We start from the raw sequence: 19,855 nt of genomic DNA, 5'->3' as shown, positions 1-19,855 counted from the left end.
ACAAAAGTAGTCAGTTTTTGACGGCAATTTTCACCTATGTGCACATTTCACACAAACATGATCTTTATATTTTCTGAAAGCTTGTTCCATGCAGATTTACCTCGTATAAGTACTTGTTCGTGTACACGAATGCACATAGGTGTACAATCGCGATGAAACACATCTACTTTCCACCCACCGCTCGTCACAGACACACACAGCGTCCTCACAATTTCGTTACGCGTACCAGAGACGCTTCCCAGAAGCACGAACAAAAGTAGTCAGTTTTTGACGGCAATTTTCACCTATGTGCACATTTCACACAAACATGATCTTTATATTTTCTGAAAGCTTGTTCCATGCAGATTTACCTCGTATAAGTACTTGTTCGTGTACACGAATGCACATAGGTGTACAATCGCGATGAAACACATCTACTTTCCACCCACCGCTCGTCACAGACACACACAGCGTCCTCACAATTTCGTTACGCGTACGAGAGACGCTACCCAGAAGCACGAACAAAAGTAGTCAGTTTTTGACGGCAATTTTCACCTATGTGCACATTTCACACAAACATGATCTTTATATTTTCTGAAAGCTTGTTCCATGCAGATTTACCTCGTATAAGTACTTGTTCGTGTACACGAATGCACATAGGTGTACAATCGCGATGAAACACATCTACTTTCCACCCACCGCTCGTCACAGACACACACAGCGTCCTCACAATTTCGTTACGCGTACCAGAGACGCTTCCCAGAAGCACGAACAAAAGTAGTCAGTTTTTGACGGCAATTTTCACCTATGTGCACATTTCACACAAACATGATCTTTATATTTTCTGAAAGCTTGTTCCATGCAGATTTACCTCGTATAAGTACTTGTTCGTGTACACGAATGCACATAAGTGTACAATCGCGATGAAACACATCTACTTTCCACCCACCGCTCGTCACAGACACACACAGCGTCCTCACAATTTCGTTACGCGTACGAGAGACGCTACCCAGAAGCACGAACAAAAGTAGTCAGTTTTTGACGGCAATTTTCACCTATGTGCACATTTCACACAAACATGATCTTTATATTTTCTGAAAGCTTGTTCCATGCAGATTTACCTCGTATAAGTACTTGTTCGTGTACACGAATGCACATAGGTGTACAATCGCGATGAAACACATCTACTTTCCACCCACCGCTCGTCACAGACACACACAGCGTCCTCACAATTTCGTTACGCGTACCAGAGACGCTTCCCAGAAGCACGAACAAAAGTAGTCAGTTTTTGACGGCAATTTTCACCTATGTGCACATTTCACACAAACATGATCTTTATATTTTCTGAAAGCTAATTCCATGCAGATTTACCTCGTATAAGTACTTGTTCGTGTACACGAATGCACATAGGTGTACAATCGCGATGAAACACATCTACTTTCCTCCCACTGCTCGTCAGACACTCAAACCTTACCCACAAGATCGTTACGACTACGAGAGACGCCTTTTGCCACGGGAGCAGACCCGGTGCTCAATATGTTCAGTCGCATCAAGTGGTAAGTAACTTCGGAGGACTGCATGATCTTTAATAGTTTAAGCAAAATGTATTCTTGAACACACTGCATGCAGGAATTACCACTCATTTCCTTAAGTTTTATGTCATTGTCATCAACACGTAATGTTATAGAAATGCGATTTCTCCACTTTTAAACAGATGACGTGAATGTGATAAAAAAAGAGTTATTTAGACGGACATTTATGTATTCATATATATTGTTTCCAGTCTAAGTAAACTTAGCCTCAGTACTTTTCCTTACGCTCCATTACTGAGTCTAACAAAACCTTATGGGAGGTCGCGTCAGGTAACCTTTGGGACTGACCAATCAGAACACAGCTTTCCAAATCGCGAAAGTGGACATTCGCACACACCTTTTGAACTTTTTATCTCGAAAAGGTTCGTACCCGAACGATTCCGAATGTTATTTAGCGTATGATCGCTTCTGGGTGATTCACACGGCGCACATTACAACCATGACAACAGAGTTAACTGTCTCCGAAAACAGTGTTTTGGCAATATTCAAGGGATCTCATCTTGCAGAAATATTAGCCAATGGTCACCATGTAAACAGAAACCCCAAAGCGTATATATCGCAGGTCAAATATCTGTATTTTCTGCGGATTGTTGTTTGTGGAGAGATCTGTGCCCCTAAGTAGTAGCCGTTGTCTGATTGGTTAAATCTATATAACCGTCTCGCTATTGATTGGACGGTCATAGGTCGCTCAAAGGTTGCCTGATGCGACCTTCTGCTAGGTTTTGTTAAACTCAGTGGTGGTGTTTAAGGAATAACATTGAGACTGAGTTTACTTAGACTGACATTGTTTCAAAGCTGTATTATTAGTCAACTGCAGCAATAAAATCAGTCGAGCCATCCCTGTTACACACGGAAGATGCCACTTCCCTGAGCAGATTTTGCTCACCTACATATCAACTGAATTTTTGTCACAACTGAATAAACATGATTCTGTCTTTTACCAGCTTAACAACACCAAACAAAATAGTTAGCATTTAATTGTGCGTTTTTAAGTTTACCACGGACGATAAAAGCATCGTCAGCAGGAAACTGCACAGTGGCTGGCAGTGTCCACAAGACAGCCGTGTCAACTGTCTCCAAACCCAATAAATGGGTATCCAGTCTCCTACCTGTATATTCAGGGCTAATCAACTGCAGTCATAAACTACGCCTGACTGCATCCTCTTCATTCCGGCTTAATCATTGTTGGAAAACAGTGTCGTGTGTGATATTGCATAATCTGTGTGAAATTTATTTGTGTTTCATTCTGTCAGGGGACAAATACAATTCGCCGTACTGAAGAATTTTGAACATGCACCTGTGTCCGAGAATATATAACTACTTCCATAGTTATACTAAATACATATAAAACATTCAGTGAAAGGTTACGTAATAATGACAAATAATGCAAAACTCCCTGGTACACACATATTTCTTCATTCTGCAGATGATGGCTGAAAAGGCTGTCCAAACCAACATGCTGGACTGTACCTGGGTCTGGTTGTCTTCCCCTGTCCATGCTGTCGTCCAGGAAGGAAAACCCTTCCTATTTCACGCATATACATAAAATATATATTTCTGTGTTGGCTTTGAATGTATTGTTTTTATCTATGAATACTGTTTAAATCATCTACCAAAGTAAAAGATAGGAAAGCCGATGATAGTGTTGACAACGACGCACAGCACTTTCAAGTACTCTTCGAAGATAATCAGTACAAGAATAACTCCTTCATACCAAAACAGAACACTTTGAAAAGCATTATAACATTAAGCAATAAAAATCTGTTTATAAGTCGTCGATCAGTAATGCTATGGACAATATTTTGAGTTTGTAATCATCTGGAACAATTTTATTCCTTTCTTCCTCATAAATATGTCATCTCATTATCACGTGAGAGATCGTTATCACGTGATCAGTTCAATCGGAATGAAGTAAGAAAACGCTATTTTGCCCACCTCCATGCGACTTGAATATTTGTCACCACAAAATAAACATTTCTGTGGCCTTTCACAGATTATCAAACACAAACAGGAAACGGAATACATATAATTAGCATTTAATTATGTGTTTTCAAGCTATCATAAAATATACCTCGAACGACAAAGGCACCGTAAACAGGAAATTGCACAATCGCCCCCCGTGTCCACCAGATAGCCGTGTAAACTGTCTGCAAACTCATTAGATGTACACACCCTGAAGTAACGTGCTGTACTGCATCACACCTGTTGCCTGTCTCCACCTGTATATGCAGTGATACCCAACTACAGTCATTAACTATGCCTGGCCGCGTTCGGCCCAGCCTTCACTCCAGTGTCACGTGTGTGATACAATAAATTGCGTAATCCAAATGAAAGTTAATTGTGTTGCATTCGGCCAAAAAGATGAACCAAGACAAGCACAATTCGCCGCACTGATGTATTTGAAATATGTACCTGTGTTTCATAACCATAGCTGTACTACATACTGTGATACATCTAAAACATTCAGTGAAAGCTTCATACATTTTCGTTTTTATAACAAATAATGCAATGTTCTCAGGAATGTGCGTGTTCCCTCATTCTGCTGACTCCTGGCGGAAACGGGCATTTGGCCGTTCCCAGTCCAACGCAGCATGCAGGATTATACACGGGGCTGGTTGTCTTCCACTGGCCATGCTGTCTTCCAGGAACGAAAACCTTTTCTGTTTCAAGCATATACATAGAATATGTGTAAACAAGAAAGTCCCAGTTTTTACCTGAAGTAGATCTGGTAATGTGTGTTGTTAGTTTTGTTGTAGAAAGGGTATGTATGCAAATACGTATGTATTCGATCTAATTGAAGTTGCCTGTATGTGTACAGGGTAAGTGAAACAACACATTCTTACCTGAATATACTGTGCACACTGAAGGGGATGGAGGAATGATGTCTTCCAGGATGAGGGATGTTACGCAAATCGCCGACATGATGCACAATTCTTCAGAAAATGATGATTTGTAGACTTAACATGATCTTACCGAATGCGTAATGTATCCGCCAGGTCATATGGAGTTTGATCGAAAGAGGGGGCGAAAGATATTACAACCTGCAGGGGGCGTTATGTTTCCTTATTTAAATTTGTATTTTCGTACTTTTTTCATTTCGAAATTATGTCACAAAGTGTGATTTCTTTTTTTAAATGCCTTTATCAAATCATGTCAATTTCCGAAGGCATAAATTAGGTTCAAGTTACTTATATGCATTTTCATGATCAACAAGTCATCATTCGCAAGCTGGACCGTACAGAGGAACACCATCCTCAACTTGCAATAAGCAAACACGAGATCAGTGAGCCGCTTGAGCGGCTCACCAGAAACCTTATAACAGTTACCATCTAATTAGTTTGTTTTCTTCCCAACTTCAGTCATTTTACACAATGCACATCTATTTACGGTGGTCTTAAAAGAAACATCATTTCTCTTTCAAGAGGTTCAGAAACGTTTGCATTTGGTTCGGTTTGGTAAGACTACAAATCTGTTTGCTGTAATCGTCTGGGCAATGAAGTATTGCAGATTCATACCCGTGCAGATATTCAGAGAGATATGCATCATAGCCTAATTTTCATACATCAATAACATTTTTTCAGATGTGTTTACAAAATAGTGTGTATACCGATGAAACTGCATGCTCACTTCGTTCGGATAACACCTCACATACGAGGGGTTCACGCTTCATTTGATTGGCTGAAACAGTCGCGCACGTTTACAGGGACTGTATGTTCTGTAAAACAGCATGCACGGCTAATGCGGGCATAAACTGATATGTACTCTGGAAGATACGATATCCACATGTCAACACCATGAGCTGTAATGAAATATCGAAGCAGGTATTTTAGTATAACACTAATTTTGATCAGTACGAGATGTCAGCTTTGGCTGGCACCGCGAGTCCCTTTTCTGTGTGCTGTGTGGAGTTACACAATGGACGTACGTCACTTCCGAAAAATATGCAAATGATTTAATAGTTTTCGCAGGATTACTCTTGACGAAATTGGCAAAGTTTTGATTCATGCAAGATGCGGTAGGGGTCGTATTAGTTTCAAAATATTCTGTAACTTTCTGCAAGATGAATACGTTGACATTTCCACCAGTAATACATTCAAATGAAATAAATCACCTTTTCATGAGCGATGAGTTGATTTTTGTGTAATTGGCATGTGTAAACAGCCGACCTTGGGCGTGGTATTCTGCTTTCCCGATGTTTTCACGTGCCGAAAAAATCGAAAATACAGAGGCCAAGTATGCATCAACCTAGGATGATTGTAAATATTTTGTCGGACAAACAACTTGTATTCTGCAGGTTGTAATCTGTTCAGTGCAAATGACGAAAGCGTGGCATCCGAGATCGAAAAACCTGTTCATTCACGACTGTCAAGTACCCCACCACCCTTGGGGATTTTACGGGACGCTTTAATTACCCTGCATCGTGTTCGCACCCAATCGAGGTGGTTCCACGGTGATTGAATTAATTAGGGGGAAGCGCTTCAGTTAGTACCGCGGAGCGCACCGTCTCGCGGACAAGAGACGATAGGCCGTCTCGCGTACACGTTACGTCTCGGACTGATTACAGTCCTGGAATGAAGACACATGGGGATGTTTCAACCGTGGTATAAGTGTTTTGTGTTGTAAGATGAACCCTTCTTACTCGCCAGTGAGCATTCCTGGCATCATTTACCATGATGGAATGTCCTATCATGTTTGCCATGTGAGATGTACATGAAATTGAAGGGCTAGTTACAATTGTGGTTTGTCTTCACTTGATACAGATGAAGAAAAAAACATAGTTTTGATTTCTTTACCAAATAGCTACAATAATATACAAGGTATCAGAACAACAAAAATATGATTCTATGATCAAAATCCTGACCTGTCTGGCCGACTTCCGCAGAGTTGCAGCTTGCTACCAAGCCACCTGTTTAATTTATGCAGACAATCATGCATACTATCTGCCACAAACAACAGCTGGCATAATCATGAGATGAAATGGTATTTGTATATAATTCGTAAATTATTGATTCCGGTCAGCCTTACAAACCATCAATTCAACCATGCAACATTATGCTGATTCTAGCACTTTCCAATATGGCTTCCATGCATTTGTCTATATATCTTCTGAAAGGATAGAGTGAGGGAAGAGGACGTAGAGGAAGAAAAGAAGAGGAAAAGAGGGACAAAGCAAAGTTTGGGAACACTTCCAAATTTACATGGGGACGTGTGTGTGTGTGTGTGTGTGTGTGTGTGTGTGTGTGTGTGTGTGTGTAGGAAAGGAAAGGAGAGAGAGGAAGAAAAAATAAGAAATGATCTTTAAGGAAAAGCATGTAAATTTACCAACAAAGTACATATGCTACTAACTATGCAAAAAAATTATTTTGATGTACAAAATGTCTGATTCCCCTCCCATTTCCCACAATAAAAATAAAATACAATAAACAAATGAAATAAAAAAAATAACAGCCACCTCCAAGTGACAGTTTATGAATGGTCCCTAATTTGGGTTTTCTCCAAATGTATTTGAATCTTAAGAACCCCCCATATATTGAGCAGATGTGGGTTTGTGTGTGTGTGTGTTTGGTTTGTTGTTTTACGTTGCACTCATCAATGTTCCAGCTACATGGCAGCAGTCTGTAATTAATCAAGTCTCAACCAGACAATCCAGTGATGAACACCAAGAGCATCAATCTACACAATTGAGATGTGTGTATGCGTGCATGTGAACTACTTTTAGCAATTTTCCCTCCAATATCACAGTGAAGGACAAGCAAACCCAGGCCTTCTATTAAACGACACACAGTGTCCACAGTAGGTTTTGTAAGAGTGCGTGCAGAAATTAAATCATAAATAAGTGGTCCAAATCATCAGTTTAAGTACACTTAGTCTCAGTGTATTTCGTTACACTCCACCACCGAGTCTAACAAAACCTAGTAGAAGGTCGAGTCAGGTAACCTTTCAGCAACCGTCAAATCAAACGCGAGACGGCTAAATAGATTTAAACAACAAGACAACAGTTCCTATTTAGGGATCGGAGGGACTTTCAAAATATTCAGGTCAATGACACAGATCTCTCCACAAACAAAATTCCGCATAAAACACAGTTATTTGGGGTTTCTGTTGACATGGTTACCTCTAGCTAATATTTCCACAAGATGACATCCTTAAATATTGCCCAAAACACTATTTTCAGGGACTGTTTACTCACCGTTGTCATGGTTGTAACGTGCGTCGTGTGCATCACCCGGAAGCGAGCGTACGTTAAATAACATTCAGAATCGTTCGGGTACGAACCTTTTCGAGATAAAAAGTTCAAAAGGTACGTGTGAATGTGCACTTTTGCGATTTGGTAGGCTGTTTTCTGAGTGGTCAATCTCAAAGGTTACCTGACGCGACCTCCCATAAGGTTTTGTTAGACTCAGTAGTGGAGTGTAACGAATAGTACTGAGGATAAGTTTACTTAGACTGTCCGAATCACTTGCATGTGAAATGTGAAATTACAATCCAGAATCATTTTAAAATTTCACCGTTAGACTATGTGAAGGAGACCTTATCATGATTTTAACAAAACATGAGTAATCAGAGGATGAAAAATTCCCCTGGCCCCCACAAATTTAAATAATCAAATCACCTGACAGTTACTTGAAGTCCAACTTGCAATTTTGAGACCAAACTAAATATAAATGGTAAAAACCTGCAAACGGCAAAAGGTGCTACTTTACGATGTGTTTTTTGATCTTCAAAGACTTGTAGAAAGATAATGAACGGTTGTGGGTTGTGTTAAGAGAGAAAGGAAAAAATTTTCAAATTTCTAGCTAGCAGTCCAGAGTTTGTGCTTTATGCACAAATCGTTGCCTGAAAACTGGCATGTTCTAAGTTCACTTTTGACAAAATTAGAGTTAGTATGTTCAGGGTAGGTTTTAGAGCATAATCTATTTTTCTAGCAACTTTTTACAGTGCTCTCTTGCTTTTGAAAGTGTTTATTTTCAAATGTTCTATTTCCTTGCAAAATCACATTATTTTTCAAGTGTTTTAAGTTTCAACTGACTAAAGAGCAAGCACAATTTGATCACATAACCTCGAGACTTACCTATTTTGAAGTGATTTTCAACATAGATATGGAACATAAAAAAAGGATTAAATGACAAAAATACAACCTGGTAAATAAGACAAAACAATCAACATCCACAATTATGTTCTTTAGCTGTGTTTTCGATACTTAGAACACTTAGGTATAGAGAAAAAGATCATGATTTCTTTGGTCTCCAATCATTTTTCAAAAATTTCTTATTTTTTTGTTTTAATACATTGAGCTTGCAATTTGCTATTTCCTGACACTCTTTGCCATGTCAGTTGCATGTGCAAAATTCCAAAGAAGTTGATTGAATAGTTTTCCTAAACTTCAAGATTGAATTTCTGGTTCGAAATTTTCAGGGGACGAAATGGTTTTAAAGTACATATATAAACCTACTCTTACCCAATAGCAGAACGTTTCATTCCATGAAAAACAATTCACAGGTTATTTTAAGATTTGAAGATTAATCATGTACTGGTGGTATGATTAGCTGAAATAATCCAAGTCTGGTCATAGTGACTAAATGAACAAGCAATTGATGATGCTTTCTCATAATCGAACAGCACCAGTCATGAAAAACTTGAAGAATGATGACATTTTTATGGATGTACAAATTCTTCTGTTCCGTGAAGGTGACATTTCGACATATATTCTAATGTCATTATCAAGTCAGTGATACATGCTGTGCAAGAAGTATGCATATTATGCAAAACAAACTCTAAGATTTTTTGGTTGTTGTTTCTTGTCTGTCAACAAACCTAACCAGGAAAATTTGGTCAATGACTCTAACCAATTATTTCTGATGACTGATCAGTTGTAATGAGCCAATCATCAATCATAAGTATATAACCAATTCCCAACACTAGAATCACTTCAAGTTTACATCTTATGTAAATGAAAATGATTGAAGGGAGACAACTCCACATGGCCTATAAATGTAATGAACAGACTGATATGATAATACCATAAAATCCTAACAAGCTGGTGTACTGTAACAGCACAAACATTATCTTATTTCAAGCCCCATAAGGAAAACATCTGGGAAAACTAGTGTTATTTTTTCCATGCCTAAAAGGCAATGAAAAGTACTATGAGTCTGTTTTGTACGTTGGTACATGTGTATATGGAATACAGAACACTATTCAATCTCATAGCACAGAGTATTGTTTTAAGTTTATTCAGAGATGGAATGATTTTTAAAGAAATATCACATCTGATGAGATCATTTCCACATGTCGGTTCCGTGCTGTTGGATCTGAGCTAACATGGACAAGGTGAAACATTCCGTAAAATCCTGCCAGTAATACAATAACTTCGCCACTATATGACAGCATTCTGCAAAACGTCAAGTCTGGACCAGACAATCCAGTGATCGACATGAGCACTGTCCTACACAATTAGGATTCAACGACATGGATCACCTAACTAGTCGTCTTTATGGTTTGCTGAAGACCAATTCAAGCCCGATTTCACAGTGACAGGTTAAGTAAATTACATGTTCAGTTACAAGGTCATGGTAGGCTACGCCAGAATGGGCTTCATTGTACCCATGTGGGCAACTAAACTCTAATCTTCGGCGTGACAAGCGAACGCTTTAACCTCTGAGCTACCTGACTGTTCCTCAGTCACAAAGTCAACAGATAACAAGGACTTTTAATCCTCAGCAGTTTAAATGATCAAATGATCAACATATCAACAGGATTTGACCACACCATAATTTAGGTGATGTACTAAATCGACAGAAACATCTGACGACTCATTGTTTCTTCTCCACATAAACTGGGCTACAGAAAAAGGATATACAGGTGTTATGTATGCCTAAAACTCAATGCCGTACAACATAATGTGTGGTTTCAAGCGTATTACGTATGCTCATAAATACCTTTGTACATTTACTAAATTTAATAGCTGAAAAGTTGTTTGATATTATAATTTGGAGAATGAAACGTCAATACTACCTGAGACAGCTTGACTTTGGCAGCAGATTTCTTCAGCAGCGTGGACGTCTTTGCCTGCATGGTCTCTAGCTGCTGCTTATTCAGCAGCAGATTGCGAGACTTCTTAAGCCTGGTGTTAGCACTCTCAGCTTCCTGAGAGCTGTGGCTTTCATCACCACCACCCTCATCAGTGAGTCGGCGCTTCCTCTGACGCTTCTCTGAAGCATTCTTCCTTTGATTCTGTGACAACAAAATGAAGAAACCTTTAATACCAACACAGTGATACTATTTACTCACTATGAAGGACCAATGGAATAACAGATAGTAATATCATACAGAGGTCTTTGAACGATATTTAAAAGTGCTACAAATAAAGGTGAGAACTTACGTATTTCAACTTAGATTGTTATATATACTTATACTTATATTATTTCAACAACTGCTGCTTGCTGTAAGAAGCAACCGACAGGATCAGTTGGTCAAAGCTTGCTGATTTGGATGGCATGCAACAGTATCACAACTGCACATACCGATGCTCATAATTTTGATCACTTGATTTTCTGGTATAGACTCAATTATTTATAACCCCTGTCATTATGGTTGGAATAGTGATGGGTGCTTGATACAGTCACAACCTAGTCCCTTAATTACAATGAAAGAAATTTTGCTCACCCTTGTGCCAGTTGGATCTTTCTCATCGTCATCCATGTGATCCCCACTTACTCCTTTAAACATCACCTCATCAGGCAACTTATCTTTGTAACCTTCTCCCTCTCCTGTAATTTTCCTTCTTGAGATCTTCCTTAGAGATACTCCGACCCCATCCTCTACAGCAAACGATGTACTGGGTTCAGGGGACTGACTGCCTCTCCTGTCTTTAATATCGTCTTTTGAAAACTGAGGTTTGCTATGAATGGGAGATTTCTGTCTTTCTTCTCTTGAGTTTGGGACGTTCAGATCTAATGAATCATCATCTGATGTGCTTCTCCTAGTTGGATTTGTTGAAGAACATGGTTTGGGAGGCCTAGGTTTCCTGGCATCATGAGACTGGGCTCTCTCTTCCTTGGACTGGAGGAGGACCATCTGTGGGAAAATAAATCAAATTGAAATGCAAGTTTTGAAAAAATAAAATCTCATAAAAGTAAGCAGTCATGTTTATGTCTTCTTTTGAAAAACTTGACCCCCCCTAAACTTCCCAGTTGCCTTTCTGTTGATGCCCAGTATACAAATCAAACACGCACAGTCTGTATCCATTAATTATCACATCAACAAGAAGGCAAGTCGTCAATATACCCTGTAATGATAAAATACTCTTAAGGGATATGTCAACTAGTTATGACTGTGTCAAACACTTTGTTGAGTATACATGCTAATTTTCTGCCAAAAAAAGAAAAAAAGGTGTTAAGGGGGATAATAATAACAAACCAGTTTTTGCTCTGGGGCATTACAGTGAGAGAGTAGTAGCTATATGGCGACGGTCTTACCGGACTATCCAGTGATCAACAGCAGGTGCATCAATCTGTGCAACTGTAACAGATGATATGTGTCGACCAAGTCAGAGAGCCAGACCACAAGATCCCATTAGTTGCCTCTTACGACCAGTGTAGTCACCGTTTGTGGCAAGCGTGCGTTGCTGAAGACATATTCTACCCTACATATTCACAGGCACAATAGAATTTCATGTGTTCATACTATAAGTGCACTGCGTTGTACTTAATGTGTACTCATGATATGTATGGAAAGATGTTCAAATGGTACTTACAGCCAATTCAATAATTTCCTGTCTGGACATTCCATCATCAACAGGAATTCCAAAATCTAGAAGACAAATTATAATGCACATAATTATTACAAACAGAAATGGATCTCACAAAATGTACTTTAGTGGTGTTATGATTAATAAAAATAACTGAAGATCGTTTGCAGTGACCGAATGACCAAGCGACCGATCATATTTACTCATGACCAAACACAAACAATTTTGGAACTGTCTGCCGTTTTAGTGTTTGAAACACTTCACAATGTAACATATTCTAGATGCTATTAGAGCATGAAACACGTTTGATTCTTAGAAAACTCACTTCACTCACAAGAAAGTCATGACTGAATATTTCTTGAGTGAGTGAGTTTAGTTTTACGCCGCACTCAGCAATATTACAGCTATATAGCGGCGGTCTGTAAATAATCTCTGGACCAGACAATCCAGTGACCAACAACATGAGCATCGATCTGTGCAATTGGGAACCGATGACATGTATGAACCAAGTCAGCAAGCCTGACCACCCAATCCCGTTAGTCGCCTCTTACGACAAGCTGAGTCGCCTTTTACGGCAAGCATGGGTTGCTGAAGGCCTATTCTACCCCGGGACCTTCACGGGTGAATATTTCTTGAAGATTCTGGGAAGTTTATATTTATGATAGATTAGTCTTCACATTAAAGCGGCAGTTTGCATCATTGTACTGTGAATGTTAAATTTGCGAGTAGTTTCTAATTAAAACACAATACAACAACAGAGAACCATGCTGTACTTAGCTGCAAAATCATCATGCATAAGAAAATCTGACAAAAGATGCCAACCAAGTTTGATTGCTGACTGCTTGTTTGTAACGAACCAATTATCAACTGCAAGATGTCAACCAATTCCCAACACTATTGTACCCATGTTGGGAATTGAACCCAGGTTTCGGCATGAGCAAATGATATAAACACCAGGTAGGTTACCCCACTGTCCTATCTTGGTTTGAATAAGGGAAGGGATTCAATCTATGAAATTATTAGAATTTATGCAATACTGAGAAAGTTCCTACCTAAACATAATATCTATTATACAAACAATATTATTGTATTGTTCATTCATATTCACACACCCTGGATTACACGTGTGTTGCCAATGTTTCCATTGTTGGGGTTGAGAACTTCCATAGTAGGTGTTAAGAACTTCCATTGTTTGAGTTGATAACTGAGAAACAATCAATGTGGTCCTTGACATCCAAATACTTCATCAGTTTGTTATCTTACCATTTTGAATCAACTGTTCAGCTTTTGCTAGTTCCTCATCTTTCTCTACATGTTCGTTACGCTTTCTCCGTTTCTTTAGTCTATCTGTCCTCCCATGGTCATTTGAGTCGTCAGATATGACAACCTGAAATAAAGACCTTGCAACTAGTCTCAGGGTGCTACAGTCCACAAAACATGACAGTCTGTAAACCAGTGTTCACATCATTAGGGAATGGTGTCAGATTGATATCCTTACCAAGCCTAGCCATATTAGCTAATCTTGTAGCTTTGTACAACACACAATAGAATGTTGGCTTTGTTTGTCATTTATGCTGCTCTCAGCAAAAGAGGTGTTCCATTTATTTGAAATAATTAAGGATTTGTCACACAGACTTAGCGACCATGCAAGCGGTCACATTGTCTCTTAATCAATCACAATTTCGGAACTACTGTTTTAGTCCTGGAAACACTTCACTGTGGAACATATCCTAGATGGCAAGCCAGTTCCACCAACAACTGGTCCCTGTCAGGAACCTTTGCATGAGCAAAATGCTTAAGTGGCAGAGGACCCCAAACTTCTTGTGTACATCCGTGTCAACATCCTTCCTCTTGCTGACAGAAGTTCTTCCGACAAAGAGCCAGTTGACCCTGAAATTTCTGACCTAAACACTTCTCCTTCCTCAATTACGTATCTTTCCGAAAATCCTGTTTACGTTTTGTTCAGTTCTATTTATGAGGAAATTTGTGATTTACCTTTGGAAAAACAGAGGCCCATTAAACAACTAAATGTTTCTTTTTCCCAAAAATGAAATTGGTTTACTGAATGAAGCTATTTCTTTGAAGCTGATTTACTGAATGAAGCTATTTCTTTGTTCTGTTCATTACATGGAGTAAATTGCTGTGTCGGTGTTGCCGCTTGAATGTTAGAGGAACTTCACACAGTTTCTAAAGACAAACCATCTATGATAACAACAAAAGACCAAAGAAATAACGGTTTCTTGTAAAACTTAATGAAACAAGAAGAAATTTTTCCTGAAAGTTAATATCATCAGGGAATCCCATGTCAAAATGGCAAAAGGCAATTTGGAGAAAATTAAAATTACAGCACAAGACAAGAGAAAATGTACAGACAAATGGTGATGCTGAAGATGATGAACAGACTCCTATGGAGGCCAATGAAAGGTTCTGGAAACCGTTGTTGTATATACCCTGCACCTGTAACCTGGAGGCACCATGGTCAGTAATTATGACCATGCAATGCATGAGAAAGTAACTAGGTCGTTTGTCTGTGACATCTCACCCGATTACCTGAAAAGTGTCATTAAATAGTCCAAATCTAACAGCTCCAGGGCCTGACGGCATTCGAAACCAGTACTGGAAACGGTTTCCCCTTGTCCAAACACCGTTAGTTCAGTTTTAATTCTCTTGTGGACACAAGTGATGTTCCTCCATGGTTCTGCAAAGGTCGCACAATACTTCTTCCCAAGAAAGGAGACTTGACTGCTCCCTAAAACTTCTACCCTATCACATGTCTGAATACACAATACAATTTATTCACAGGGTCTTTGACAAACCTCGTGTCATCTTATTGCTCTTCTAATGACATAATTTACAGAGAGCAGAAGGGGCGAGAAAGGGATGTTGGGGGTGCAAGGATCAACTTCTTGTACAGAAAAAGATTTGGGGGAGGCAAAAATGTATCATCAAAACCTCTCCATGTGTTGGATTGACCAGAAAACAAGCAAATGACTCTGTCCCCCCCCCATGAATGGATTCTGAAGTCTCTCCGGTGCATTTTCTCCCTGAGCGACTGCTTGCTTTACTCAAGTCTTTAATGAGTTGCTGGTCGACTCAACTTGAAATTTACTTGCATGAGCAGGTGCAGACTTCGGAATCTATTCCAATCAAAAGGGAAATATTTCATGGGGACTTGTTCAGTCCTTTGCTTTTTTGTCTGTCTTTAAATCCTTCAGAGTTTTCTGCAAAGTAGGAAGGAGGGCTACCATCCTGGACGTCTTCAGCACACATCCCCAAAACCCCTTACTCATCTCCTTTAAATGGATGACATCAAGCTCCTTGCCAAAAGATATACCAATTGAAAGAACATTTGAGTCCCTTTCTAATGATATTGGCATGACATTTGGACTCATCAAATGTAATACTCTTCATATGAAACATGCTAAGGTAACTAATAATGGATTGGTCAAGTTACAGTGAGTGAGTTTAGTTTAACGCTGCACTCAGCAATATTCCAGCCATATGGCGGCGATCTGTAAATAATCGAGTCTGGACCAGACAATCCAGTGATCTACAACATGAGCATCGATCGGCACAATTGGGAACCGATGACGTGTAAACCAAGTCAGCGAGCCTGACCACCCGATCCCGTTAGTCGCCTCTTACGACAAGCATAGTCGCCTTTGGTCAAGTTAAAAGGGGGGTGGAGTTATTAAGTATCTTGTGGAAGATCAGGCTTACACTTGTCTTGGAATGCAAGTCTGGGACAAGCTCCAGAATGCCCACATTCAAGATAAACTTTGGGCTGAGTAGAAGTCTTATTTAAAGAAAATTTGGAGCTTAGAGCCAAACGCTCTTTTTGAGTAGTTGATTGGCCAAAAGACATCCAGAGTCTAGACTGCCTGACCAGAAGGATCATGTCAGATAACAGAGCACACCACCCTCATTCCTCTCTTAATCGTTTATATATGGCAATGAGTTCTGGAGGTTGTTGTTTGATTAATGTGGAGGCTTTTCATGATAGAATTCTATTGTATACTTTTGCACATATTTATTTATCGGATGATCCTCTGGTGTCAAGACTCACAATGATAGCAAGGAATTCCACAGATATTTTTAGAGTGCCAAGGTTGTTGGACGCAATCTGAAATTTGAAGCTGATTTGTTGATAGTGATGTAGGACAGTACAGCGATGGGAGTTAACCAGGTGAAGTTGTTCACCAAGTCTGCTCACAGTTGGTCCTTTGTAGAGAAGCTGTCTGAGAAGCCACTGCATTGGGTGTACATGCAGTGTGTGGAACAGAACAATCCAACCGACTCCTTTGCCTGGATGAAGTCGCCTGGTCTCAAATATGAAACTGAGGGCTTCCTTTTTCCTGCTCTGGACCAGTCACTTCCAACTTGCAATTGCCAAAATGTGATTCTAGAAGGAAAATGTCAAATGTGTAACGAATTTACTGAGACTGTCCAACACCTTGTCAGTGGATGCCATTCCTTGGCTCAAAGAGCATATCTTAAAAGACACGAAGGCATGGCTTGCTGCTTTTACTACCGTCTCCGACATGCCTGTGGCTCTGACGACCGAGGTTTATCAATGGTATGATCCTTAACATGTCCAGCGCATCATGGAAAATGACTCTTTCAAACTTCTCTGGAATAAGCCAATATGGAGCTTGAGACGTATTCCTGCCAACAACAAACCTGACTTTGTCCTCTTTGCTAAAGCCAATGACTTTATTTCTACCATTGAATTTTCTGTCCCTTTAGACAGCAGTGTGATTGGCAAAATTCTGGAAAAGCATAATAAATATGCAGACCTTGCCTTTGAAATCCCAAGTACAGTGTCGTCAGGTCCCCCAATGTTCTTGGTGTCCTTGGTTCAATACCTCCTCATCAGTACAGATCAAGAGAGTGCGCGGGTTCTCCACCAGTAGCAAAACCCTTCTGACAATCTGGGTAATGCAGAAGGCCTCAGTGCTGGGGAGCCTACATGTACTCAAGAAAGTTCTTGGTGAGTTCAACTAGGCAGTTTTTCCTGGGAAAAGTCCCATTCGCTGTCTGGGCTGCGTATAGAGGGAGCAAGGGCCTTGAGCTAATAAGCTTTCCCAGCCTCACTGTGCCAGGATTCCCCGAACACTCTGCTGCATTTTAATCTTACTCTTTAAAACAAAATAGTGAGTGAGTGAGTGAGTGAGTGAGCGAGCGAGCGAGCGAGTTTTGTTTTACGCCACACTCAGCAACATTCCAGCTATATGGCGGCGGTCAGTAAATAATCGAGTCTGGACCAGACAATCCAGTGATCAGTAACATGAGCATCGATCTGCGCAATTGGGAACCGATGACATTTGTCAACCAAGTCAGCGAGTCTGACCACCCAAACCTGTTAGTCGCCTCTCACAACAAGCATAGTTGCCTTTTATGGTGTAAAACAAAATAATAATAATAATTGATTTATATTTGCAAATGGTATTGCTCTATGGTTCTATATAGAGAAAAGATTGTATTGTGTGTGAAGATGAGTTATGAGGGCAGTTTTGAAAGTGTCAGCAGATTCTATTTCTTTTATGGCAAGTGGTAGAATGTTCCAGAGATAGGAGGCTGTAGCAGAGAATGCTCTTGATTCCACTGCTGTTTTGATGTGATGCTATGTAAGCAGTAGCAGAGCAATCAGCTTGGAACATGGAGATGAAGAGGGCTTTTGAGATATTGAAAAAAATTGTTTCCATAAATGTGTAAGAAGTTTTTATTAAATTCTGCTTGATACAAGTAGAAAGCTGTATCATTTTACACTGGATGCGAAATTTGCAAATGCAAATGCACAGTTTATGCAAAACAGAGAATCACATTATACCTATCTATAATAACAACCCAAAAAGAAAATTCTTTAAAAAGACAATATTTTTTTTCTGATGATGGCTCATTAGCAATGACCCAATCATCACTATAGGGATTTCAAGCATTTCCCAATACTATTTAGCAATATTAAGGCTATAAGGACAGGACAACCCAGAAATCGATATCATGAACATCAAATTATGCTAATGGAAAAAATGGCATGCATCAACCAAGTCTTTAAGTCTAACAAAAATAGTCAGTTCAGTTCTACAATGTGCTCAGCAATATTTCAGCTATATGGCAGGGGTCTGTAAACAACTGAGTCTGGACCAGACAATCCAGTGATCATTAGCATCAGCATCAATCTGTGCCATTGGGAAATGATGATATTTGTCAACAAAGTTACCGAGTCTGACTACCCGAACCTGTTAGTCGCCTCTCACAACAAGGTTAGTAGCCTTCTGTGGCAAGCATGGGTTGCTGACAACCTATTTTACCCCGGATCTTCATGGGTACAATGCTCTTAGGTCAACCGTAGGTTGCTGTGGAAACTGAAATCTACATGGGTGTGATATTTTATCTGATGGGAAAAAAATAATCAAATATGGTCTTTTGGGGGTACCCCAAACATGGTTCCCCAAATATGGTCATCTTTTGCATTGCTGACCAGAGTAAGTTGCGTTACCTCATCTGTATCATGCGTTGTTGGTGTTGGAGCTGCTCCTTTAGTGTCTGAGTCTTCAGGTTTCTTCCTTTTACCTTGTTTACCAACATTCTTCTGGAAACAGGCACTCATATCGTGCTAATGTATTCTGAAATGGTAGTAAAACAATGAAGTAATATACGAGTAAAAGAGTTGAGAAACATTTCAACCCACCAAATACTATTCACAGCTGATTTCAGCTCTGAAGAATATTATGATCTACAAAAGTGAATGATGCTTCCACATTCATCAGACGAGAAAGCATGTCATTGCTGTTTGGTGCCACTCAGCATTATTTCACCTACATGACTACCTGATCCATAATTTCACTAACTCACTTACAACTATTAAAGGTATATAATGGAGGTCTGAAAATAACCAAATCTGAACCAATATATCCAGTGACATAACTCTATGTCCTTGTCTATTGGGATACAATGGCACATGAAGGCGTCTTTGTCGGCACAGGTACTACAGAAATGTACCCCAGGTACCTTTCTGGTTGGAGAAATGTACCCTTGCTAAAATAAATATACAGAAATGTACCCCGTACCCTAAACGGAAAATGAGTCCACTTTTCTCAAGCCAAACCTGAGAGTGGTTTGTGGTGTTGTTCCAGATCGACTGACTTCGAGCACTTTCTGAGCATCAAGAATCGTTATATATGCCTTGTACTCTAACGCAATCAAATATGGAGATGATATTTTACAAACATGCACTGCCATGATGAAGTTTTCACGCAGTTTGACAGGCAGGAATAAAAGTAAGCGTTCAAGAAATCGGTACAGCACTGATCGCGCTGCAGAATGGGATCGTCCCAGGGTATGATTCTGTACTTACCGTGGATAGGTTACATTTCTGTATAGAGAAAGGTACCTGGGGTACATTTCTGTAGTACCTGTGCAGACAACACCTTCAGCGCAAATGGCTGTTATGAGCCCATCATTTTGTGTACAGAACTGGGAATCAACTTGAAATGAATGGTGTAGTATGTTTTCCAAAACTCTCTTCAATCAA

At 39.7% G+C, this 19,855-nt stretch overlaps 1 protein-coding gene across 8 annotated transcripts in view; it reads right to left on the bottom strand.

Annotated features, from left to right (window-relative positions):
• LOC137265777 (uro-adherence factor A-like) overlaps nucleotides 1–19,855 on the bottom strand; it is a 40,930-nt gene that overhangs the window by 20,361 nt on the left and 714 nt on the right. For 5 of the 8 annotated variants that reach the window (XM_067801229.1, XM_067801234.1, XM_067801236.1 and 2 more), the window contains exons 2-6: nucleotides 18,821–18,947; nucleotides 13,585–13,708; nucleotides 12,328–12,383; nucleotides 11,238–11,648; nucleotides 10,584–10,805 (exon numbers count right to left, since the gene is read on the bottom strand). In XM_067801229.1, coding sequence (XP_067657330.1) covers nucleotides 10,584–10,805; nucleotides 11,238–11,648; nucleotides 12,328–12,383; nucleotides 13,585–13,708; nucleotides 18,821–18,931 — 924 coding nt within the window. In that variant the 5' untranslated portion in view covers nucleotides 18,932–18,947. The remainder of the gene's footprint in view (nucleotides 1–10,583; nucleotides 10,806–11,237; nucleotides 11,649–12,327; nucleotides 12,384–13,584; nucleotides 13,709–18,820; nucleotides 18,948–19,855) is intronic. The other 3 variants (XM_067801232.1, XM_067801235.1, XM_067801233.1) reach the window with 1 other exon arrangement.

This window comes from Haliotis asinina, chromosome 15 (assembly GCF_037392515.1).
Source record: "Haliotis asinina isolate JCU_RB_2024 chromosome 15, JCU_Hal_asi_v2, whole genome shotgun sequence".
In the NCBI taxonomy this organism is placed as follows: Eukaryota; Metazoa; Mollusca; class Gastropoda; order Lepetellida; family Haliotidae; genus Haliotis; species Haliotis asinina.
Note: the sequence above shows the minus strand (reverse complement) of the source record. Positions and strands in the feature narration are given on the sequence as shown.